The 27,215-nt window shown below is 40.5% G+C and overlaps 1 protein-coding gene across 1 annotated transcript in view; it reads right to left on the bottom strand.

The window, feature by feature from the left end:
• LOC120432667 (katanin p80 WD40 repeat-containing subunit B1) overlaps window positions 1–25,997 on the bottom strand; it is a 32,216-nt gene extending 6,219 nt beyond the window's left edge. The window contains exons 1-5 of the mRNA XM_039597920.2: window positions 25,684–25,997; window positions 20,704–20,831; window positions 14,456–15,976; window positions 13,640–14,391; window positions 13,502–13,576 (exon numbers count right to left, since the gene is read on the bottom strand). Of these exons, the coding sequence (XP_039453854.1) occupies window positions 13,502–13,576; window positions 13,640–14,391; window positions 14,456–15,976; window positions 20,704–20,831; window positions 25,684–25,732 (2,525 nt within the window). The 5' untranslated portion in view covers window positions 25,733–25,997. The remainder of the gene's footprint in view (window positions 1–13,501; window positions 13,577–13,639; window positions 14,392–14,455; window positions 15,977–20,703; window positions 20,832–25,683) is intronic.
• Between the last annotated feature and the right edge of the window lie 1,218 nt (window positions 25,998–27,215).

Raw genomic sequence — 27,215 nt, 5'->3', positions numbered from 1 at the left:
TGTTACAGCAGTCTCAATTGGTAAAAAAGAGTGGAAATGCTTTGAGAGATAAGAGAATCAGAAGTTAGTAAAATCAAAATCAAATGATATTAAATAGAAGAATCAGTGAAAAAGTGGGAATCAATAGAGCAAAAATAAAAATAGGATATAGGTGGTAGCTGAGAATGAAGAGAAGAGAAACCCCGTTGTGCGATGTTTCAGGTACATCCACAGCAGTTGACTCAACATACTGCGAATCAAAACAATACCGTCTACAATCACAAATTATTTCCCTTTCCCACATTGTCGCGCCCCTTTCTTTTTGCCGTCTCGACTCTGACCCGCGGTGGTCAAAGGTTTACGATCCGTTTCCACAGGCCACCAGCTAGGTCATCATGAAAACCAAGCCAACGTGGAGGTAAGAAAATAGGACACTTGCAAGGAACCAGAGCTATACTGTTCTGATCAAGATAATTCGGATGATCTAACAGAACTACGGATGTAGTTAGTTGCGCTCCTTCCAGGATGTTCCTTACGTAGACGTCAACCGAAGAGCACGCAACAAGGTCAGTGCCATTGCATGCTCTTAGGTATCAATCTTTGGCCTGCAATTACTTCCGTCATTATATTAAAGAAAAACAAACATAACTTCTTTTGAAATAACCAACGTCTTATCACCCTTTGTTATGATTCGTTTTTCTTCGCCGAATGTACATGGCGCCTTTTGCAAGTGGAGGGGGAGGTTTTTTATGATTCGCTTTTCGTCGGCAAATGTACATGGCGTCTTTTTCATGATGCTTTTTTTTCGGCACGAGGTTCATGTAGTCTTTTATTTGACAGATTGACAGGGCTTTATAAACAGGCACTGCTGATGCCAGAGATTTTGTTAATGTTACTATATTTAAAATCATTATTAAACCGACTTAAATAAAGTAACTTTTGCTCATTTTTGGTGGAGAGGTAGCTTATTAGGGGTACTTTCAGAATATGCAATAAACCAGAAAATTTCAAAATATACATGATGCCTTTTGAAATGTTGCCGTCGATTTTGCTTTTTAAAACGTTTTTTTTTTGTCAGATTTACGGTATATTTAAAAAAAAATATTTAAAAGATCGTATCTCCTAAATCAGACTTTTCACCATCACGCACCATGACTCAAATAATGTAATTTTAGTCCCCTAAAACATATTTTAAAAAAAACTTAATTTCAAAAATACGTATTTTGTGAATTTGATTGATAAAAAGTGAAATGAAAAATTGTTTTTTTTCGTACATCTTTTTTTTTAAAAATTCCTGATCTTAACCTACAACTTTGTCGAAGACACCAAATCGTTCAGAAAAACCATTCTCAAGATACATAATTTCATACATTTACAAACCCATTTAGTATGACCAGACTAATAATGCAAAATGACTTTGGTTGACATAGGGAATGCATAGACATAGTTTCAACCAAATCAAAAAAATAAAATTTAAAAATTTCGAAAAAAATGGGAAGTTGTAGAGAACTACTCAAGTTAAAAAAAAAGTTTTAAAACCTCTATGCTATGTAATGGAAAATTTAATATTCTTTTCGAATACATAAACCAAGTCTTATACAAATTAGACTTTCTAGTAATTATATTATCTGTTTTGTAGAAATATAAAGCAAATAATCGACACACTAAAATTAAAAAGAAAACAAGAAACTGAATTATCTGTCAAATTGGACAAGAACCGAATCGACAGATTTTATTGTGTTGCCGTCAATTTTCGACATTTTGTTATTCCGTAATTCATCTCAACAGCCCGAAATCGTAATCTGCCATAGTATAGCCGTGATATTTGATACATTTCGGACCTTTTTTCTTCTTCCGACAACTTCAACAAAATCGCCTCTAATACATAGATCTGCCTACCGGCGTTGTTGATGCGATTATGATCTAGTTTGAATGTTTGTCGCTTTGTTAACACGGCGCAACTGATCCGGTGCTGATGAGCGTATCAAAAAAGGAAAAAAAAAACGAAAAAAAAAATCACGAGTGTCAATTCAAAAAGAGCCGAAAGGCCGGGTGCGAAAGCTGCTTGTTTATTTGTTTGGCTACAACATGAACATTAACAGTTTCCCGCTTTTTGAAGGGTATCCCTTTTCATCCATTCACAAAAACGTTGAAGTACCTAAATAGAATATAGGAAGAAAAACAACATCGATTCGAGGTTCACTCGCTCGAGCGAGAGCAAAAGGCGACGAGTGATTATTCAATTTTTCCCTCTCCCTGGTCTCAAGCCCCCGAGGTTGAGGAGGACGTATCTATTACGTTCGACGGAGTTGAAGTTTGAAGTTCGTTTTGCCACTGTAATTCACTTATTCATGCCCATCGGGAGGGGTTCCGTTAACGATCTTATTAGCATTTTAATTCAGCGTATGTAGTTACGGGAGGCCAATTTGAAAAGTTATTTAACGAACTTTTTCATTCTGAGAATCAAGGCTTATTGATCAAATTATTTAAATAATTTAAAAATTTGTGAAAATAAAGCTACTTTTTAACAGAGCTTATATTTAATTGATGTAGATTTAACTGATTTAATAATCAATTTTATATCGGTTGAATCTTTGCGCAACCTAAATAAAAGATTTCAAATACGATGCAGAATCGAATACAGTCTGGACTGTATATAAATGTCACAATCAGCATAGCATAGCATAGCATAGTTTTCGTTTTCTGAGGATTTTAATCGAAGTCTTATCGGCTAGTTCTGGAGGAAAAAGATGGAGATGGAGGATATTTTCAACAAATTCTAGATTCAAAATAAAATCGTAGAAAAATCGATCGAACATATGAAACACACAAAATGTTAATAATAATACGATAATGATTGGAGTTTGCAGAACAGGGTAAACCCTATAAGCACTTATACGGGATTACTAAACGGGATAAATGCATATAAAAAAAACGATACTCAATCCACCTTTAGGTATTTGGTGCCTTCCTCACATTCATAAAGTGAATACATTACACAGTCCAAAAAAGTGTATAAATAACACTTATTTTTAAAATATCTGAGATCCGGCCTCAAAAAAGTGTATAAAAAATCAATAACTTTTGATGGGGTTGTCAGATCTTCAATCTTTTAAACGCATTGGAAAGGTCTTTCAAATACCTTTCTAACAATATATAGCATGACGGGTTTTCTTACAAAAACCACCCTTTTTAAAATCTTCCGAATTTTAGTTAAAATCGTTTTTGCATAGCTTTTGAAGTACTTTTCTAAACTTCATAATATTAACTAGGGTCTTGTGGGACCCCAAGATGGATCGAATGAGACCAAAACGGTCCAAATCGGTTCAGCCAATCCGGAGATAATCGGATGCATATTTGTCAGTGCACGGACTTACAGACATACACACGCACAGACATTTGTTCAGAATTTGATTCTGAGTAGATAGGTATACGTGAAGGTAGGGCTACGAGGTCGAATAAAGAAGTTCATTTTTCGAGTGATTTAAAGCCTATCCTCATTGAGGTGAGGAAGGCAAAATATGCAAAGAAAGAAACAGTTTATTAGTAAATTTTTGTTTGATTAGAAAAGATTCCAAAATAACACCCAGGATTTTTTTAAGTCTTAAAAGGCAGGAAACACTTAAACTACCTCAACTTTGTTCAAAATGGTGCAGTAAAAATCATATTTTAACTTTCTTTTAAACAATTATATCGCTTACTCCATACTTTAAATTATTAGTTTTGAATACAAAGTGTTCATTAAATCCACTCAAAACCTCGAAGTTCTACGAATAGGTTTAGTGTGCCGAAAATGTTTTTTTTTCTCCTTCTTTATCTCATTTTGTAATTATATCACAAATGAAACATATTTTTTTTTTAATCTATTTGAATCGAATTTGAAATATCAAAAACATTATCATGTGCGATTTTTCCAAAACATTTCATGAAGCTACTTGAAACTAACTAACAATTTCAATTGTCCTTCAAAACACAACATGAAAGATAATACAATGTTTTGTATTCGCAACTCAGAAAAAAACAGGCAAAAATTTGTGCTACAGCCATTAAATTTCGGCTAAACAACTTTCATCCACTGGTATTATTTATAATCCCATTTGCTTGAATCCAACAAGCAAAAGCAATAACTCATCAGTACCTCGCACCACTTGAATTCACTGTGCGCCCCTTTTGTCCATGCTGCCTATAGCATACATAAAAGTTTCCCTTTTTATTCCAAAATCAAACAACCGTGCTGAGGAATATAAATTAATGCTCCACCGTCAAACCAGCAGGCAACCTTCTATATCATGTATAATAGAGGTTCCGTTATGTACAACGCTTTTCGATACAGTTCTATTGTGTCTCATTATGATCGATGCTCTCGATGTGCTTCAGAAGAGGCAAGTTATGTAGGGTAATAGGCACTACAGTCGTCTTTATATTTTTTTATGTCTCTAAAATCTTAAAATCTGTAGGTTTCTGTTTATAACATTTTGTTTACAAACAAGTTTCTATAAATCCAAAATTAATTTTATAAAATAGTCAGGCGCAAACACAGTTCAGTTCACGCAACTCGCATATAAGCATAAATCACCAACCGCGTACATAATCGCATCATAAGCATAAGCTCCGCCCATCGGGAGGAACGTGTAAAAAAGGGGGAGAAAGTAAATAAATACCTACATAAGAGGTCGAGCTCGCGCGAGAGAGTGATGAAGCAGATTAGCTGCACAAATAAACATAAAAGTGTGGCGGCGCGTAGCAGCATAGCGAAGACCTGCTATTAACAATAGCACGACGAGAAGGCATAAATAAATGAATAAATAAATAAATACTTCAAGGCGGGACACGGGCCCGGGAGGAACCAGAGCCAGTGGGCTGTGAAAACTAGTTCCGGAAGAACGGAAGGCGTTCGACGGAGACGACGATGACTGGTGGAACGTAGGGGAAGATCTATGGCGATGGATTAATCGGGAGAAGTGTTGGAAGATTTTTCAGTCGTTTTGTGTTTTTTTTTAGCGCAGCCTTGGAAAAGTTTTCATTAAAAACAAGTTTTAATAAGCAGCACACAGGCACTTGATTGAGAATTTCAAATATTTTAGTAAAATAGAACGGGGCAAAAGTACTCACAAGCCATTCCGAAACTTTTCGACTTGTTTTGATTCAATTTTTGTGTTTACATAAATAAAGTAAAACATTTAAGTCTGTGCAAGTTAGGGACAGAAGTAACTTGTTGGCAATTTTTTTTTTTTTTTTTTTTTTTTTTTTTTTTTTTTTTTTTTTTGAGAGGGTGATCCAGCCGCACATTGTTGATGTCGAAACCTCTAAACTGGGCCCTCGTCCTGTCACGTCCGTCAGTAGTCTTGTCGTACATTACAACTAGAATCAGATCTGCCAATGAATTAGTACACTTCGACCAAATAAACACTGACGCTGTATGGATCTGACTCTAGAATAAATGCACAGTTGTGTATTATTCATAAGTCCAAAATGTTCAATTATTCATATAAGTCCAAATATTCATTTGCGGATAACTACCTAACTTGAATTCAATACAAGATTTAAAGTAACTTTTCCGAAAGCTACTCTTATCTCAAATCCCCGACATTTTAATTGATAGCCAAAAAAACGTTTCTTTTAAAACCTGTCTGACTTCTTTAAAAAAAAAAAAAAAAAAAAAAAAAAAAAAAAAAAAAAAAAAAAAAAAAAAAAAAGGATAACAGTTCATATTTTACAAGTCGTGAATTGAAATAGAGACGACCATTTGATCGTCAGAATTCCAGTAGATCCTCGATTCGCAACAATGGTCGATACAATCATAATCCGACAACCGTTAGTTCAACAGATCAACGAATTTAGTCCGATATCATTTCACTATTGATTGATCGAGACTCTATGGAAATTTTGACAAATCAGAATGGTTGTTATGCTACTTGAATGAAAATCACCGATTCTGATAGAATTACTAAATTCACTGTTACTAATTTTTTCCCTAGATAACTAAAGGCAAAGTATACAAAGTTGATATTTATAGTTAAAATCCTAAATTGAGCATGAGCATGAGCATGAGAGACCACCCATGGTTGTCCTTCTCCGTTGCTGAACAGGACCGTAATATCCTATCAATACAACCGACCATACGCTTGAACGATCTAATGGTGTTTCCCTTATCAACAGCATGTATGAATGCGCTGAAAAGATAAAAGATCAAGATCATTAAAACTAGATCTGGAGCAAATAGGTAACAGTCGTTGGCCACCAACGGCGCCCGCCATGTCAGTTTGTAGATCTCGGGGGATTGGGACGGGAATGTTAGTTAGCACAGGTTGCTACAAAGGGTGGGTTCTATACGATATCCACACCCCCACGTGTGCCGGAAAACTACTTCTACTTGGGATTTTGTTAGTGGGTAAGGGTAATGGCCAGGATTCAACATAGAGGATGATGATGCGACCCAATAATCAATAAATTTTGTTTAATGGTGTGATGTATTATGCATTCTCAAGGCAAACAGTCGGAGTATGCGGATGAGACTATTCCCGGTTATTTGGTGTTGAGTTTTGCATAAATGATTCAATCTTAGACAGCCGGCTGTGGAAAGATAAAACCAACTAAAATGCGAAAACGCGAAACCGCCCGGACCGAAATACACACACAATCGGGGGGAAAACAAAGACGGAAACGGCAACGAAAATCCGGCGTGTTGCCCGCGACGCGCAACGTTCAAATTCTCCAAAGCAACTGTCAACATCGCGAAATCACCCGGGTCGAAATACACACACAATCGGGGGGAAACAAAGACGGAAACGGCAACGAAAATCCGGCGTGTTGACCGCGACGCGCAACGTTCAAATTCTCCAAAGCAACTGTCAACATCGCGAAATCACCCGGGTCGAAATACACACACAATCGGGGGGAAAACAAAGACGGAAACGGCAACGAAAATCCGGCGTGTTGACCGCGACGCGCAACGTTCAAATTCTCCAAAGCAACTGTCAACATCGCGAAATCGTCCGGGTCGAAATACACACACAATCGGGGGGAAAACAAAGACGGAAACGGCAACGAAAATCCGGCGTGTTGCCCGCGACGCGCAACGTTCAAATTCTCCAAAGCAACTGTCAACATCGCGAAATCACCCGGGTCGAAATACACACACAATCGGGGGGAAAACAAAGACGGAAACGGCAACGAAAATCCGGCGTGTTGCCCGCGACGCGCAACGTTCAAATTCTCCAAAGCAACTGTCAACATCGCGAAATCACCCGGGTCGAAATACACACACAATCGGGGGGAAAACAAAGACGGAAACGGCAACGAAAATCCGGCGTGTTGCCCGCGACGCGCAACGTTCAAATTCTCCAAAGCAACTGTCAACATCGAGAAATCGTCCGGGTCGAAATACACACACAATCGGGGGGAAAACAAAGACGGAAACGGCAACGAAAATCCGGCGTGTTGACCGCGACGCGCAACGTTCAAATTCTCCAAAGCAACTGTCAACATCGCGAAATCACCCGGGTCGAAATACACACACAATCGGGGGGAAAACAAAGACGGAAACGGCATCGAAAATCCGGCGTGTTGACCGCGACGCGCAACGTTCAAATTCTCCAAAGCAACTGTCAACATCGCGAAATCGTCCGGGTCGAAATACACACACAATCGGGGGGAAAACAAAGACGGAAACGGCAACGAAAATCCGGCGTGTTGCCCGCGACGCGCAACGTTCAAATTCTCCAAAGCAACTGTCAACATCGCGAAATCACCCGGGTCGAAATACACACACACAATCGGGGGGAAACAAAGACGGAAACGGCAACGAAAATCCGGCGTGTTGACCGCGACGCGCAACGTTCAAATTCTCCAAAGCAACTGTCAACATCGCGAAATCACCCGGGTCGAAATACACACACAATCGCGGGGAAAACAAAGACGGAAACGGCATCGAAAATCCGGCGTGTTGACCGCGACGCGCAACGTTCAAATTCTCCAAAGCAACTGTCAACATCGCGAAATCGTCCGGGTCGAAATACACACACAATCGGGGGGAAAACAAAGACGGAAACGGCAACGAAAATCCGGCGTGTTGCCCGCGACGCGCAACGTTCAAATTCTCCAAAGCAACTGTCAACATCGCGAAATCGTCCGGGTCGAAATACACACACAATCGGGGGGAAAACAAAGACGGAAACGGCATCGAAAATCCGGCGTGTTGACCGCGACGCGCAACGTTCAAATTCTCCAAAGCAACTGTCAACATCGCGAAATCACCCGGGTCGAAATACACACACAATCGGGGGGTAAACAAAGACGGAAACGGCAACGAAAATCCGGCGTGTTGACCGCGACGCGCAACGTTCAAATTCTCCAAAGCAACTGTCAACATCGCGAAATCACCCGGGTCGAAATACACACACAATCGCGGGGAAAACAAAGACGGAAACGGCATCGAAAATCCGGCGTGTTGACCGCGACGCGCAACGTTCAAATTCTCCAAAGCAACTGTCAACATCGCGAAATCGTCCGGGTCGAAATACACACACAATCGGGGGGAAAACAAAGACGGAAACGGCAACGAAAATCCGGCGTGTTGCCCGCGACGCGCAACGTTCAAATTCTCCAAAGCAACTGTCAACATCGCGAAATCGTCCGGGTCGAAATACACACACAATCGGGGGGAAAACAAAGACGGAAACGGCATCGAAAATCCGGCGTGTTGACCGCGACGCGCAACGTTCAAATTCTCCAAAGCAACTGTCAACATCGCGAAATCACCCGGGTCGAAATACACACACAATCGCGGGGAAAACAAAGACGGAAACGGCATCGAAAATCCGGCGTGTTGACCGCGACGCGCAACGTTCAAATTCTCCAAAGCAACTGTCAACATCGCGAAATCGTCCGGGTCGAAATACACACACAATCGGGGGGAAAACAAAGACGGAAACGGCAACGAAAATCCGGCGTGTTGCCCGCGACGCGCAACGTTCAAATTCTCCAAAGCAACTGTCAACATCGCGAAATCGTCCGGGTCGAAATACACACACAATCGGGGGGTAAACAAAGACGGAAACGGCATCGAAAATCCGGCGTGTTGCCCGCGACGCGCAACGTTCAAATTCTCCAAAGCAACTGTCAACATCGCGAAATCACCCGGGTCGAAATACACACACACAATCGGGGGGAAACAAAGACGGAAACGGCAACGAAAATCCGGCGTGTTGACCGCGACGCGCAACGTTCAAATTCTCCAAAGCAACTGTCAACATCGCGAAATCACCCGGGTCGAAATACACACACAATCGCGGGGAAAACAAAGACGGAAACGGCATCGAAAATCCGGCGTGTTGACCGCGACGCGCAACGTTCAAATTCTCCAAAGCAACTGTCAACATCGCGAAATCGTCCGGGTCGAAATACACACACAATCGGGGGGAAAACAAAGACGGAAACGGCATCGAAAATCCGGCGTGTTGACCGCGACGCGCAACGTTCAAATTCTCCAAAGCAACTGTCAACATCGCGAAATCGTCCGGGTCGAAATACACACACAATCGGGGGGAAAACAAAGACGGAAACGGCAACGAAAATCCGGCGTGTTGCCCGCGACGCGCAACGTTCAAATTCTCCAAAGCAACTGTCAACATCGCGAAATCACCCGGGTCGAAATACACACACAATCGGGGGGAAAACAAAGACGGAAACGGCAACGAAAATCCGGCGTGTTGCCCGCGACGCGCAACGTTCAAATTCTCCAAAGCAACTGTCAACATCGCGAAATCACCCGGGTCGAAATACACACACACAATCGGGGGGAAACAAAGACGGAAACGGCAACGAAAATCCGGCGTGTTGACCGCGACGCGCAACGTTCAAATTCTCCAAAGCAACTGTCAACATCGCGAAATCACCCGGGTCGAAATACACACACAATCGCGGGGAAAACAAAGACGGAAACGGCATCGAAAATCCGGCGTGTTGACCGCGACGCGCAACGTTCAAATTCTCCAAAGCAACTGTCAACATCGCGAAATCGTCCGGGTCGAAATACCTTTATAGTTAAAATCCTAAATTCTACAAAAACTAAATTTTTAAAAACCCGCATCCTAACCTGACACCCACATTAAGATAGGGAAAAATCACATATGTAGCGGTTCATTGTACAAATGTGATATTTCCACTATCGGAGAACCTCCTTGTCTCGATGACAGCTTACCGGCCATCGATTAAGCCCTGAGACTGCGCCAAAGTGGGTTCTCGCAGCATGAAGTGGTGTCCATGTGTAAAAATGGAAGCTTCAGCAATATACTGAAAACTTCGATTTTAATCCCACATCGAATCAAATCATACTCTTTGCCAAATAAGCATCAAACCTATGACACTCATTATGACAAAGCCCAGGGAGAAGTAACTTGTTGGCAATTTTGATCAAATATTTGAAGGTCACAAAATAAAGTTCATTAAACTTCAGTTTTCTGCAAGTTGAGAAAAAGAGCTTAGAAGTTTGAAAAATGATTTATCATGAATTTCAAACAATCATTTCTCTGGAATTTCAAACAATAGGGATCTCTCACATGCTGTTCATTAGGCTTTTGTTAAGTTTGTATTGATAATTGCATTGATTTAAAGCTTTCGATTAGGAAAAGTACGCTGGATGGGACTTCGTATGTGCGCATTTTCTTCATAGTCCATCAAAATGTTTGCATACAAGCCCGATCAAAGCATGCTGCCAAGGTCACCAATATTTGTAAACATTTTTTCTGTTCAAAATGGTGAAAATATAAATTATTAAAAACGAACTAATTATTCGTTTGAGTTATCTGTTATATGTCCTTAAAATGGATGGTTTTACTGCCTATATTCAAGTGGTTGACAAATCAGAATGGTATGTTCAAAACATTATTTTTCTTTGCGGAACTGGTTTGTGATCATTTTCATGATGAGACTCATAAGTGGACATTTTACAGATAGGACAAACAGACTTGCCGCAAATTTGGACAATTTAAAAAGCATTTATTCATATTGTAAGTGTTGAAGTATATAGTTTTTGCCAAAATCTTTATTATTCTGTAGATAGATGAGTCCAAAAACATCAAAAAATGCATTTTTAATTAAATTTTCTGCAAAAACATCAAAAAATGCATTTTTAATTAAATTTTCTGCAAAAAGCGTGGTCGGGGTAAAATGCACCGCTGTGAAGCTCCTTTGTAAAACAGCGGTGTCATCTAGTGGTGACTAGTGAAAACTGCTTTTATCCGGTGCATTTTGCCTCATGTTGTGATGCATTTTGCCCCGTTGTTGTAGTGCATTTTGCCCCAATGTTGCGGTGCATATTGCCCCGCATGGTTGTTTGAAATGAATCAAAAATGTTTTTAGAAATTTGATATTTTCGAACAATTTTGAGGTTTTTAGGACTTTTTTCACATGGATGACGAAGAAAAATAGTTGTTTTAGAACATCGAACAAAATTCTTCCACAGTAATGCTGTAATGGTTGAGAAATGACAGTTTTCCCTTAGGGGGTGCATATTACCCCCTCTCCCCCTACTTTTAAAATGTCCTTCGTTTTTTTAAATCAAGATATCTCAAGTTGAAAAAATACCCCTGAGTGCTAGATCTCCGTTTTCAAATGTGACCTGGCACAAATTTGCGCCTCTTAGAGATATTTGAGTTTTGAAATTGCATCTTTTTTACTTTAAAATAGCTGTAACTTTTGACTAATAAGTCCACAACCAAATTGTAACTGTTCGTCCAATCGAGCTTATACTTGGGATTTGGGCTCACTATACACAAATAATACAGCCCTGCAATGGAAGGCGAAAAGGCAAATTTAAACCAATCTGCCATTCTACGCATAATTGTCCCATGTAATTTTTGGCTGATTTTGACACTTGGTCGCCAAATAGTTTGTTGGACCATAGTCACCCTCATTGAACAAGACCGATATAAGACCGTTCAAATCCATCTCCCAAAGAACCTACACCAAACTACACCATTAGCTTGGCCTGCTGTACGATTCTCCGCCAACAAGCTCGGGTCATGGCTGCTTGCCTGCAATTTCGCGGGAAACCCACTCTCTCCAAATCGTTCTCCACTTGGTCCACCCACCTCGCTCGTTACATCTCCCTAATACATCTTGTTCCTACCGGCTCTGACACAAACACCAACTTCGCAGGGTTGATCTTCTGGTTTCGTTGGCTCAATTGCTCGGGTCGTTCCGGCATCCTAGCAACATGACCCGCCTACTGCAACCGTCCAGCCTTCGCAACCTTCCGGATGCTTGGCTCGTTGTAGAGTTGCGCACACCGCCATACCCCGTTCTCAAATACGCCGCCGAAGATGGTCCTAAGCACTCGACGTACGAAGACGCTTAGCGCTCGTAAGTCCTCCTCGAGCATTTTCCACGTCTCGTGCCCGTAGAGGACGACCGGTCTTATCAGTGACTTGCAGATGGAACACTTCGTATGTAGAGAGAATATCTGGGACCATAGGCTTTTGTGGATGCCGAAATAGGCACAACTTCCAACGATGATGCGCCTCCGAATTTTCCTGCTGAAGTTGTTGTCCGACGTCACCAACGATCCGATGTACACAAACGCTTCCACCACTTCGAACTAGTCCCCGTCGATCGTCACGCTCAGTCCACTGCGAGCCCTAAGGGACTCCTCCTGCAAGCAGGTACCTTGTCTTCGCTTCGTATCCCATCGCCGTGCCAAAGTCTCCCAAGTGAAGGAAACAAGTCCGATTCCGCACCCGATATCTTCAAACAGCATCAAGCCCCATCCATCGTCATTCTGGTCAATCTTATCATCTTCTCAGGAAAGCCGTTCTCGTCCATTATTTTCTATAGCTCTTCGCGTTCGACTGAGTCGTACGCGGCTTTGAACTCGGTGAATAGGTGGTGTATGGGGCTTGATACTCGCGACATTTTTGGAGGATTTGCCACACAGTGAAGATTTGGTCGGTTGTCGATCTGCCGGTGAATCCGGCTTGATAGCTTCCAACAAAATCTACCGACATCGGGGATAAATGGCTGAAGATGATCTGAGAGGGTCAGGGCCGGGTTGAGTATTGTGACGGCACGGTAGTTCTCACGCTTGTCCCCCTTTTTGTAGATCGGACACTCCACTGGTAGTTGTACTGACTCCCAAATCGACAGGCCGCTAGCTTCTCCGTCGATGAGTGTATCGAAGTGCTTCTTCACCTGATAGAGGCTAGCGTACCGGTTAAAAACATTGAAAACTCTGGGGCGACCATAAAGACCATAACATTTTTAACCAACATCTGCTCGTCTGCTAAAATCCAAAAATATTTGTCTAACGGTTGTTTTATTTGCCAAATCAAACCCTTCTCTTCCTAATTCCACTCCATGCAAAACAGCAATACTGCGCGCAACTTTAAAAACTTTTTATCCTCTCAAATGACAAGATAATTAGCTTGAGATGAGTTTGCATACCCCACTCAATCAAACATCGCAACGACATCTCCCTCCCCTTTGAACCAGGATCAAACCAGGTGTTTGAAAAAAGGGTACTCACAATTTGTATTCGCTCTGCAGCAGGTCGTATATTTTTGGCAGCAACAATACGCACATATCCAGCGTGAATTGTGACCTGAATTAAAAGAAGGACGTTAGAAATTTGTATTTTTAGTAAGCATTTGTCGAAAGAACTTACGATTTTTCCAGAATGGCTCCCAGCAGGTCAACCAAGATGTGCTGGTCGTTCATGCGGACGGCGACCTTGAGCGCGGTGCTCACGTCTCCGGTTTGGGTGTAGTTCCGGATCGCCGTCAGCAGCGCCGTCCGGTTGCACAGCGCCTGAAACACGCTGTCGTGTTCATTCATCAGCAGTTGAATTTCAAACTCCTCATTGGAGGTCATTCCTAGTCTCGTACCACCACCACCACCACCTCCGTCTCCGTCATGCGAAGGAAACCGGATGATCGGAATCTGGTGGTGCAATGCGGTGGGAATCGACGACGGCGGGGGAACCGACGGTGGTGGCATCAACAGCGAGTCGCGGCCCATTCCCCCTCCTCCGTCGCTTATTCCGATGTGGGACAGGCTGTGATTGTGTGGCGCTCCACCTCCTCCTCCTCCCATCGTGCTCATGTTTCCATTGCCGTTGCTGTTGTGTTGGATGATTCCGGCCCGGCTCATGGTGGCACTGGTGCTGTGGCCGTCGCCGTTGTTGTTGTGGTTCCGTTGGCGCATGTCCAGCGACGTCTTCGATCGGACTGGTTTCGTGACAATCTCCACCTTGACGTTGGCATTGTGTTGACTATTGCTGCTGCTGCTGCTGTATCGGCTGGTGTTTTTCATGTTGTTGATTTGTGCTGTACTTTCGCTCTTGCGGATCTTGCTGCTGAGGGCGGTGTTGTTCCGGATCGGAGAGCTGCCTCGGCTGATGGGCTTCTTGAAGGTTACCTGGGAAATGGGGTTTAGGTGTTATTCGAAATGTAGTTTAAAATAAATACTCAAAAACTCTCACCTGCTCCTCATTGGCCAGCTTGTTCAGCTCCAACGTGCTCCTCGAGGTCGAAATCCTCCTCGCCAGATTGCTGCCGATGGTCGAGTTCCGGTTGGCGGCAATGTTCGGCTGTGAAGTTCTTCTCTGCGCCATCGTGCTGTGACTGATAGAGTCTGTCTTTTGCCGAACCAGCGTGCTACTTTTCGTCGTCGTTGCCGTCGTCGTGGAGTGGGAGGTACTGCTGGTGTTTCCGCTGCTGGCGTTGGTCGTCGTGTTCCCCGAGGTGGTCAACTTGGGGGCGTAATCCGGAGGTTGAGCGCTTTTGACGGGAAAGTCTTCTTTTTCCGCGTCCGAAGCGGTGTTCTTGCACGGGTAGTAGTCAAGGTCGCTCGAATATCCAGTTGACGTGCTGATGTTGTACATTTTCATCTCTTCCTTTACAAGATAGTTGCTGTTGGAGAGGGGGCCCGAAGGCGGTCCGGAGACCGTGGCCACCGGGATAGACGATGGGGTAGGCGACGCGTAAGACTCAAAACTTCCCGTACCACTTCCGTTGCTATGGCTAAAATCAAATGCCTTCTGCTCGACCAAAATCGTAACGTCTTCTTCGTCAATCATCTCGATGCTCAGGTTAGGAGACATTCCGCCGTTGGAATTTCCCTCCATACTGTCACCGGATAGCCCTCGATCGCCAATCGACAACCGAACCTTGCCACTTCCTCGGCTAAAACTTTTCCTAGAGCTCTGATGGTGGTTAAACGGCTGATTCTGCGGATTGTAGAACGGCTTCACCATGTTCAAATTCAACGCATGGATCGCAACGTTCCTATTTTCATAAGTTCCGCAAATCAGCTTCTTTCCGGCAGTGATCATGTCGCCCAGCATCGTCCACGTCGAGTCCACATGGTCATACTCCTGGTCCGGTTCCCAACCAATCACAGAAATCCCCGCCGCCGTCCCACCAAACAGACACGATCCGCCCTCGTCAAACGCAATACACTTCACCGCGTGTCCCTTCGAGTGTGTTTTGTCCGCTCGCGACACCAGCTGCTTCTTCTCCAGATCGTACAAATCCACACTGCCATCGTTCCGTCCAGCGGCCATCAGCAGATCCGACGGATGGTACTGAACACACATCGCCGGCGATTCCCGCTCGGTAAACTCCATAAACTGCTTGCTCATGCGAATGTCCCAAATGATGACGCATCCCTCGGTGCCAGCCGAAGCGATCCACAACCCATCCGGGGAAAACTTGACCGAATTGACGTGCGAAATGTGGCCCCGATACCGTTTGATGCACACGTTCTGCCGCACGTCCCACAGCCGGATCGAGGTGTCGTGACTGCCCGAAACGACGTACTCGCTGTACGGGTGAAAGTCCAGCGTGCGCACCGTTTTCATGTGGCCAAAGAAGGTGGTGCACTCGGTGTCCGAGTTGAGGTCCCATCGCTTGATCACGCCCGTGTCGTCCGCCGAGTAGACAAAGTCGTCCGAGTAGGCAAACTTAACGCAGTCCACCGGGGCGTTGTGGCCGGTCAGGGTCTGGAAGAGGGAGGGGAAAGGTAAACACAATGATACAATTAGTTTACTATTGAAAAATGCAGATACTTGAAATATTTTCGAAACGCTTTGAACTTCCAAGCTAAATTAACGCTTTCCCAAAACTAACGGACAGGGATGTTAAAATATCAAACCTTAACTTCTCAGCGACTCCAATTATCATGCCCGAAATCTAATCTCCCAATTTTCACTGCCCCTCTCGTCCCATTCAAAATCATTCCCCCGCGATAGAGCGCAGCCATAAAAGCCGCCACAAAACAAAATTTGCCAACGCAGTTTAACGTGACGTAATGCGTGGTCGGTTTTCAATCCCCCTCTCGCGTTCTTTCATTGCGGTTTTCTGAGAAAACCAAAGAATCTTCGGCGAGAGTTCGCGAACGAGGAAAAGAGAAGGAGTGATATAACGGGAATGCTCATGCTGAAAAATCACGAGATAAAAGAAGAGAATTCAAAAGGTACAGTGACGCTCGCTGTACCTGCTGATTTTTTGGTGCATGAATCACCAAATGATAGTTTTTTTTCTATTACGCATTTATTAACTAAACTGATATCCATGTTTTTTTTTATTTGAAAAGGGTCCTATAAGCTATTGTGCGGAATTTTGATTATTTCCAGTATGAGGAATTGTTGCTAGCAATGCAATTAGCTGATTCTACTAACACATAACCGCCAAAAAGACGTAAACGCCACGGGGCATAAGATTTAATGAAGTTTTTTTTTCAAAACCTTTGTTTTCCTATAATATTTGGAAATTACAAAATAAGGCTTAGGGTTCGTTTTAATGCTCATTTTACCAAAATGCTAATTTTCCTAGATCAGTAGTGTCCCTACCAATGACATGCACCTATTACAAAGTATGATTTAACTTTTGGTTATTTTTGTTGAGAGCTTTTAGAAAATCTTGTTCAGGTGGGGCAAGTGTACCATATGGATTTTTAGTATGGAAAAAAATACGAATTGCTGCAACAACATATTTTATTGGGAAATAAATACATGAAAGTACATAAAAACTGATAAACAATTGTTAAAAAAAATTGTCCATACAAAATATAGTGATATTATGAAAATTTACTATTTAACATCTAAGTAATATTTTTTTTTCGTAAAAACGATAAAATTTTTAGTAAAATATTATTATTTAATCTAAAACCCGATTTAATCCCACCTGGGGTGAGATAGAGCCATTCTTACTAAAGAATATAAAAATGGTAGAACTTCTTTAAATTCATAAAATCGACTTTGCCATTCTGCTTCTACGCACGTGACAGAGTCAGAGATAGCTATTTTTACAACCACACCACTACACACTCAAACGCAAGTACCTTAGGTAGCAAGCCATTGGCGTCGCCAGCATTGAAAACTTAGAAAACGATATAAACGATGAAAAGCTTAGAAAGCTCCTATTGGAATCCAATGAACTCTGTTAAATAAACTTACGAAATCACGAAAAAATTAAGCCTACTTTAACCCTTTCAGGCCCGAATTTTCAAAAAAATATTTTTTTAGTCAGTGATGGGAAAATGATTCTTATGACCATACGAAAATTATAGGGTAGTTTTGGAAATTTTGATATTTGGGTCATATATGACCCATCAGGCTCGAAAGGGTTAAGGCGATTTTAGGAGCACACGGGAAACAAATTGATTGTAGCCGGTTGAATGTCCTATGTCACAACAGTTTTTGCATAAACATTGGACAGTTATGCAAAAACGGACAGGGCAAAAGAAACCGTAAGCTACGATATCTTACATGTTGTAGGAAACATCGGTAGACAAGCTACTACAAAACGAGTATAAGTCGAGCCACAAAACAAATGCGCCAGCATTCTCGCGCCAGTATTCGAAGCTCAACTTGACAACTTGTCGACTTGACGACGAAGCGTCAAAAATCGATGCAGTGTGATTTTTTGACGATTTTTCCGATTAAAATTGATGCTGAATCGACATATTTACGAAGATGGAAATGACGTCCAGCCTTAAAGTAAAACCTATACCTTTCTTTAGTAAGAAAGGCAAAAATGGAAGAAACCTTTCAAATACATTCTAATCTGATGTATCTAAGTAATAACAGTTCAATTGTTAGCAAATTAACATGTTTTTTCATTCATTGTTCCTCTTGCCCCAACGGGTTGTTCGTCTTGCCCCACTAGTTGAGTAGAACGTACGGAAAATTAAAAATTTTAAAATCATTTTTTTACATTAAAAACAGGATTTTTTTAAAACTTGTTCTAACAAAGTCTTAGTCAAGACCTAGAATAAGATGATTATAATAAAATCCGACAGATTTTTCAACATTTTAATGGGTTATAACGAGCATTTCCTTAGCTTGTTACACTTGCCTTACTTCCCCCTATGTTTATAGGACCTATCTAATCTAACCTAATCAATCCCTAGCGCAGCCAATCTTTTGAAGGGATCCTGGAGAGTGCCTTAGTTTAGATGACGCCTAGCACTCTTCTTGTCATTTGTTGACATCTGTAGTGCGCCATAGAGGAGAAAATCGTGACGTCAGAAATGAACTCAAATAACTCAAAGTTCATTTTGTGAGTGACTTTAACATGTTGGCCTAGTTTGACAGCTACCTTGTCCCCAGTTTTTATGTGGGAGAGAAAAGGAGGCGAATACTTTATGAAAATCATACCTGTCAAAATTCCTAGCCTCAAAATTTTGTCGCGAGTTGCTTTTCTCCTCTATTGCATCGGAATGCAATGAAACATCACAGACTTTAATGCGGCCAGGCCTACTGCGTAAAGTTGTATCGCAGTGACATTATGAATCTGATTATGTTTATAGAACCTATTAAAAAAAATTCTAGATAGGGGAAATATGCCCATTTTAAGCCTAATAAGCGGTCGTGTTTGAATGATGCTGTATAATCTGGATTGTTCCTTGAAATTCACTAAAACCAAGTACACCCACGAGTAGAGAAACTTTTTGTGAACATTTCTGTTTATTTTCACTTTTATTAAATGTTATGCTATTCCTTTTACAAGCATTTATAAAAAATATTTCAAAAATGCATTCTAATCAGTCGACTGCATTGGGCCACGCCCATTTTTCTATTTTCAGCTTAGTTCTTTTTTCTTCCAGCGCTCTTTTGGGTCTGCTTAGTGCTGCCAAAATTGATGAAATTTCAAGCGAACACTCACGAAAAGTAGCATTTATAGCGAAAGTTTCCTGGCAGCACTTGCTCACTCCAACAGGCGCTGCACCAGCATGTTGGTGGTGTTGGTGGCCACCCTTTGTTCTTTATTTGCCTTCGCTCCAAACGTCAGAAGACTTAGCGCGTTTGTTTTTTTGATGGTGCTAGCTAATTAGTTACATTTTTCGGGATTATTTTTCAAGTGAGTGACTAAGTAATGGTCAAAAAAACATGTTGCCGGTAGAAGGAAGCAATTTAATATCGTAAGCGCTTTGAAATCGTTAGCGCAAGTAAAAAGATATTTATGGCAACATTCGTTAAGCAGTTAACCTCTGATCTTGCGTGTGGATGTGTGTGCCACCAAAATGATGAGAAATGGTCTCGCAAAATAGAAATTATGATCAAAAGTGCATTAAATTTGATCTTTTTGGCCAGTAAATGGCATAAATTTGCGTGCTTACTCGAGGCGGTGCTGTTGCTGTTAAGTTTATAGCCTAAATAGTTATTTTTGGAGCTTTAATCGAGCATCAAAATCTCCATATGACGAAGATAGGTGTTTGATTAGAAAGGGTATATTTCCCCTATAAACTACGTTATTCAATGTTGTTCCAGTTATGTCTAACGGCATAACTTCTTTTGATTTTGAAATTGAATTTTTATTTTAAAAGAATTTAACAGTTCATGAAATATTTTTGAAATTCTGTACCATAATTTGTGTGTTTAGGCACTTTGGAATGTTAGGCTTGAAACTTTGCAATATTTTTTTTAAACATTGAAAATTTTACTTGATTTTCAAATTCGATATTCGAACCTGAAACATCAAAAATGAAAATTGTAGGATATGTATGCTTGTAATGTAGTCAAATTATTGTTTGACCTAGTTATCAGATAAATAATCAATTTTTAAACAAGGACTCAATTTTTCTTTTTATGTTGTATCCATCTAAAATTAATCGTTACTATAAATACAAATTGACTTGTTTGCCAGATTAAGCTGGACTCAATCCAAAAATATATTTATTTGAATATCTGAAACTTTATTTTTTAACTTAAATATTAAATTAAAATACCTAAAAATAATTTCAACTCGAAAATTAAAATAATTTCAATTATGTTATTAATTTGACACTCTAGCTGTCGATCTTATCGATATTTGCTCTTTTTGCTATTTCTCCAGCTGTCAATAATTTTTTCAGTCCCTTCAAGTAGCATGCTTTGACTTTTCGTTCTATAATTTGATACCCCCATCAGTGTTGAAAATCCGACGACTATGCTTAATTTTGCGATTAATCACTGCCTGTTACAGCTCACGAATAAGGCTGCTGAGAATAGTCATTATTCTCAAATTGCCACGACTAGCTGTCATTCGTCAATAGTACAATCGCTGAACTACGTTATTCAACGCTATTCCGGCTATGTCACGGCATAACTACTTTCACTTTTTTTTTAATATTAGGTATGATTATTTAAACTGTAGAATTATTTGGAATCTATCAATTACTAGTTTCAAATATCTTTATAATACATTCAAATAAATATGCCAAGCGACCTCATGCCGCCATACTAACCATAAAACATTCCTTGCTGCCAAAGGTCCACAGGTTCACGTTCCGGTCCTGTCCTCCGGTGACCAGCACTCGTCCGGTTTCCCCAATGTCCAAACATGTCACCTTGCTGTTGTGTGCCGTAATATCATCTGTAGAAGAAAAAATAAATAAACAAACAACAATTTAATTACAATTAAAACAACTAAAAGTAAACAAAAAAGAAGAATCTTTCGCACAGCACAAACTACAGACTCCTCAGTACCTACAACACACAGAGATGGTGTAAAAATAGGTGACGCGAATTTGTCCGTTAAATCACAGGCCGGTGAATTTGCTACGGGATGGCTATTTTCGCGAGCAATGCAACAATGGAACCCGAAACGGAGAGTGTTTAGTCGTTTGGGTGGTGTCGCCCCTGCGAACATTTTCATTCAAAGACCGCACCTACCGACCGGCACCAAACCCTAAGTGCTAGCAGCAGTGGTAGTATAATTGCGTAAAATAAAAAAAAGTAGTACATACAAAGTACATGCTTTGCTCGGCGTTTGAGCGAATATGAATAAAAATGTGAGACGAATCTTTTGGTTTTTTTACTTTCGATAACAGATAGTCAATTTTGTGTCAAAAGAATTTTAATTATTTTGACTAATCAAAAAATATTTGTTTAACCGAAAAATGACTATAACCTATTCACAAATACCTAATTCTGTAACGTTTCCATTCATCAAAACAAAGAATGAAACAAAAGCCAAAATACGTGTTAAGCCGGACCGATAATATCGCACGCGTACAAAGTGTTCTTTCGCACCTTTTTGTTGTCTCTCACGTTGCACCATTCAACGTCGCATCCATCGAAACTGTTGCTGTTGGTATCTTTGTTGTTGTAATTAAGCAAAGTGACAATCGCGTTTCGCGGCAAGCCCTGACGAATATGGCTAGTGCGACCCGCATTCGCTCGATTCGGAACGGACTGACGGCAATGAGCCTGGCTCGGGATGATGGGTTTCTGTCGCGACTGAGACAATAACATTATAAGTTGATGTAGGATGTGAAGATTTTAACGAGCTCCAAAAATCAATCAGGAGTCAATAACATTTTTTTAAGCTTTTTTCTGTATTGGTACTGTACTTTTATAGCTTCACAAGATCCAACATATTTTATTCAATTCAATTCGATAAAAATGCAAATCACCGAATTTCGGATCGTTTGGTACGGTATGTCCAAGCATCCTTCTTTTTTCTTTTTTTTTTTTTGGGAGGGTGATCCAGCCGCACATCGTTGATGTCGAAACCTCAAAACTGGGCCCTCGTCCTGTCACGTCCGTCAGTAGTCTTGTCGTACATTACAACTAGAACCAGATCTGCCAATGAATTAGTACACTTCGACCAAATAAACACTGACGCTGTATGGATCTGACTCTAGAATAAATGCACAGTTGTGTGTTATTCATAAGTCCAAAATGTTCAATTATTCATTTGCGGATAACTACCTAACTTGAATTGAACACAAGATTTGAAGCAAGCTATCCGAAAGCTACTCTTATCTCAAATCCCCGACATTTTAATTAATAGCCAAAAAAAACGTTTCTTGTAAAACCTGTCTGGCTTCTTCTGAAAAAAAAAAAACAAAAAAACAAAAAAAAGATTAATATCGGTTCATATTTTACAAATCGTGAATTGAAAAAGAGACGACCATTTGATCGTCAGAATTCCAGTAGATCCTCGATTCGCAACAATGGTCGATACAATCATAATCCGACAACCGTTAGTTCAACAGATCAACGAATTTAGTCCGATATCATTTCACTATTGATTGATCGAGACTCTATGGAAATTTTGACAAATCAGAATGGTTTTTATGCTACTTGAATGAAAATCACCGATTCTGATAGAATTACTAAATTCACTATTACTAATTTTGTCCCTAAATAACTAAAAGCAAAGTATAAAAAGTTGGTATTTAATGTTAAAATCCTAAATTTTACAAAAACTAAATTTTTAAAAACCCGCATCCTAACCTGACACCCACATTAAGATAGGGAAAAATCACATATGTAGCGGTTCATTGTACAAATGTGATATTCCCACTATCGGAGAACCTCCTTGTCTCGATGACAGCTTACCGGCCATCGATTAAGCCCTGAGACTGCGTCAAAGTGGGTTCTCGTAGCATGAAGTGGTGTCCATGTGTAAAAATGGAAGCTTCAGCAATATACTGAACACTTCGATTTTAATTCCACATCGAATCAAATCATACTCCTTGCCAAACAAGCATCAAACCTATGATACTCATTATGACAAAGGATGTCCAAGCATCCTTCTTCAAGCTAAAAAAATACAAATCCGCCAAAAGGTGGCGTTTAATGAGATAGTTACACACTTAGAATTTGTTTGCCGTAATCGGTAAAAAAAATCTACAAAAACAACCGATTTCATCGGTAAACATAAATTTTACCAAAAAGTTGGTAGACTTGCTGCGTATTACTGATAAACCGGTAATAAAGTACAACTTTACGAAAATCTGTCAATTGTTTTTACCGATTTATGGTTGTTTTAAATATTTACCAAATTTAGGTAAAACGTGACAGGAATTCTGCACATGGTTTACCGAAATTCGGTTGAATAATTAGTAGCCAATTTGATTGTGGTTTGTGGAATCAACCGGATTCAAGTATTCGGAGCAAGAATGAACATTATCTGAAACAATGATACAGGAGCGATTATCCGGAACAGGAATCTATCCCGAGGGGCCAAAGGGAAGCAGGAGGCTGATTTCCTTTGAGGGAAATGATTTTTTTTTTTGAACTGTATAACAATGTGTTCAAATTTATCACTTTTGTTCACTGGATAAAGGTAACATCCCAATGAAGAGCGATTTTCGTTTTCTGTTTGTGCGAGCTAGCTGATTTTAGTATTGCCCTAAATCAAATACCACTTCGGGTCAAGTTAATAATATATCTACCCCGGAAACAAAGTACCTGCACTAGTTTTAAATAGTTTGTAGGAAAATATGTTAAATCAAACATAAAAATAATAAAAACTGATCATTCATAACCTCAAATTAAACAACTAACAACTAAAATTTAGTTAACTTGAAGAAATCTACCGAAATCAGTTTAAACTTTACCGATTTTTCGGTTATTTAGAATATCAAAATTGAAATTTGTTTAATGCAGTACAAAACTCTACCGAAAAAAATGGCACAGTTACTTATTTTTGCTTGAGGAATCTGGTCAGAAGGTATCCTTGATATCGATTATTTTTACTGTTACCCTAGTATGCAGTAATTTTTGTAATATCCCAGACTATGCCCCAGATTTTTTTTACAATTTAAATGATTCAAGCAGAACAATGTAAACGGGATAAAGTGGATTAAATCCACTTTGGCCCTTCTACATTGTTTTGCGTGGATTATGGTATCATTCTATAGTAGAAAATGTGAAAAACATTCCAAAAATTGAAAAATTGACTATTAAAACATAAAAAAGATAGATAGGCAACAGGTAATGGTGATGAAACTTAACTAGATTAAAGCTAAGTGAAAATTTTAATGTTAAAAATGAAACAAGAAAAACATAAAACAAGAGACGTAAAGATTTTCGTAAAACAATGCTCATGCTAACTAGAACTTTCGTCACTTGTTTGCGCTAGTCCGGCTAGTGTATTATTCTAGCTCGTAATCGTCAATCTTATAAGTTCACTTTGTACGAATATGTAAATGCATCAAAATATGAAATATATATAACACATTTATCCAACAAGATCCAATCGGACAGCGCACATCTATTGACCAAACAAAAAACCAGTTACGTTGTTGCATTTTCATATCAGATATCAGTCAGCAGGGAACGAAACGAAAAGAAAAACAACATCACACTCTTCCACCCCCACATCTCTCCACACTCCACCGATAACTCGACGCCAACATTTGAAAAAGCATCATGTACAAACCATGCGTTTTGAGAAAAACGCATTTCTTGACTTTTTTTTGATAAGGTCCTATAAACAAATGTAAACATTGAGTGTATCCCGCTTACTCCGATGGACTTTGACATAAGGTGTGAAAGGGATACACTCAATGTTTACATTTGTTTATAGGACCTTATCAAAAAAAAGTCATGATTTGAATGTTGAGCATCCATTTTCAATTCCCATTTTAATATAAAAGCAAAATAAGATGTTCTAATGATAACAAACGATGAAAAACGTTGCTTTTATTGATACTTGATCATTCAAATTCAATAAAACATTATTTCCGTAATTTTATTTAAGAAAAACAAACATAACTTCTTTTGAAATCACCAACGTCTATATCACCCTGCTGTCATTAAGGGGGACGCTTTGTTATGATTCGTTTTTCATCGCCGAATGTACATGGCGCTTTGTTCATGTTGCTTTTTTTTCGTCACGAGGTTCATGTAGTCTTTTGTTTGACAGGTTGACAGGGCTATATAAACAGGGACTGCTGATGGCAGAGATTTTGTTTATGTTACTTTATTTAAAATCATGATTAAACAGACTTTACTGAAGTAACTTTCGCTCATTTTTGGTGGAGAGGTAGCTTATTAGGAGTACTTTCAGAATATGCAATAACCCAGAAAGTGTCAAAATGTACATGATGCCTTTTGAAATGTTACCGTCGAACTCACGACGACGATGATGTCGAAGACCGCGAAGAGACACAAGCCACCAGCAGAATAATCGTGCGAAAAGAACACAACTTGCCAAAGCAAGGTAAGAGACGACAAACTCCGCGGGGACCCCACGGCGGCGGAGGTGGCAAGTGGCACGGAAGCAGGGGGGGAAGGCCGTGCCATATAGGAAGGAAGGCGAAAAACCTTGATCTCAGCTGTGTCCAAAGGGGCGTTTTTCTGGACCACCGAATCCGGTTCCACGGTACGGATTTCCCTACGGAGACACTTTCCCCTACGAGCAACACGAAAATAGCCATCCCGTGACTGGGACAGACGAATTCTTCCCCCGTTCCGTCGTAGCTACTCACAGATTTTCGATGGAGTCTTTCTGCTGGCTGCTGCTGCTGCTAAGGCCATGCTCGGGAGGAGGAGGCGAAAAAAGCTCTCGCGCACGCACAGTCACCAAAACACAACTTCTTTCTTTGCCGTTCACTTCCGCGGTCCTAAAACTCGTGCGGTTTGCGCTTCCTCATTCGTGTGGGGTCGCGCCGCGGGAATCGGTTCCGAAATCCGTCTCCTTTTTTCACGGTAGAAAATTTTATTTCCGAAACTTTACTCTCGGGTTTTTTGCTCGCGCTGCTTCGTTTGCTTGTTCTTCCTTCTTTTTATGTTGGGCTGGCAACTGACAGCTGTGATGACAGATCATCGTCGCGCAAGAAAGGGTTTGGGCGCGCGAAGTCGAAACATCGCAACAGTGCCGAATAACGGAATGGTGGCGTAGGGCTACGCAGCAAATAATGTTTACTACAAAAATCTATTGGCCGCGGGTCAAAATCGTTAGGATTGATCGGTCTGATCGTCGTTCTTACAATCAGATCAGATCGGCCCCGTATTTCTCACTGGTAGAGTCACTGATCGGCAGTTGGACCAACAGTCAAAAGTAAGTCAGTTCGCATCCCGGGATGGATGGGAACTAGGTTGAAAAAAAGGTTTGGATTATAATAGATATACCTCACCCTTTCAAGCCTTCGAACACAAAGTTACGAGTAGAGAACGCCAAGACCATGCTGTACACTGAAAACACACAACACTTTTTATTCAAGTGCCCAAACATTTGAATGATTAAATAAAGCTACTTCTTAGGTCTCGGGGCAAGACAGCGAGCAAGAGAGTAGCTCTTATTACTCCAAGTTTCTCCCGTTTTCTCTACTTTGCTCCCGTTTGCTCTGAAATTTTGTTTTTGACAGTTTATCTCGGTTTCTCTACATTTCTCCCGATTCCTCTCGATTGCTCCCGAGTCTTAGATCTAATTAGTTTGAGTTTCAATTTCAATCCAATCCACTAACAAATTCAAATTCGATTGACTTTTTGGTAGATTTTGACAAATTATTTTCATTCGGGTGGTTCGAGCTTTTCAAGTGTTTTGCTCATAAATTTGCCCCACTGCGTTGAGCTATTAAAGGTGATGAGGAATACACTTGCAATTCCAGAGTTTTTTTTGAAAAGGTCCTATAAGCTATTGTCTTTCATATGTTTATAGGACCTAATCAAAAAAAAGTCGAGAATTGATCTAATTATCTACCCAAAGCAGGCATTATTCAAAGTCAACGTGATTTTCCACTTGAATTTAATGTGTTTCGCTCTCGGTTTCACTGATTGATTTTAGCACGACTTTTATCGAAGGCTAGGGCAGTGGGCTAAATTCATGAGGAAAACCATTGAAAAGCTTGAGTCACCCGAATAAAAACAACGTGTCATAAAATACCAAAAAGTTAATCGCCCAAACACTTGCTATGATGTGGATTTATTCAATCATTCAAGTGTTTGGGCACTTGAATAAAAAGTGTGGCGTATTTTCAGTGTAGCTTTCAGGACTAGCAAGCGTGAACCGCTTGGACAT

The sequence above is a fragment of the Culex pipiens genome, chromosome 1 (assembly GCF_016801865.2).
Source record: "Culex pipiens pallens isolate TS chromosome 1, TS_CPP_V2, whole genome shotgun sequence".
Taxonomy (NCBI): domain Eukaryota; kingdom Metazoa; phylum Arthropoda; class Insecta; order Diptera; family Culicidae; genus Culex; species Culex pipiens.
This window is presented reverse-complemented; position numbering and strand designations above follow the sequence as displayed.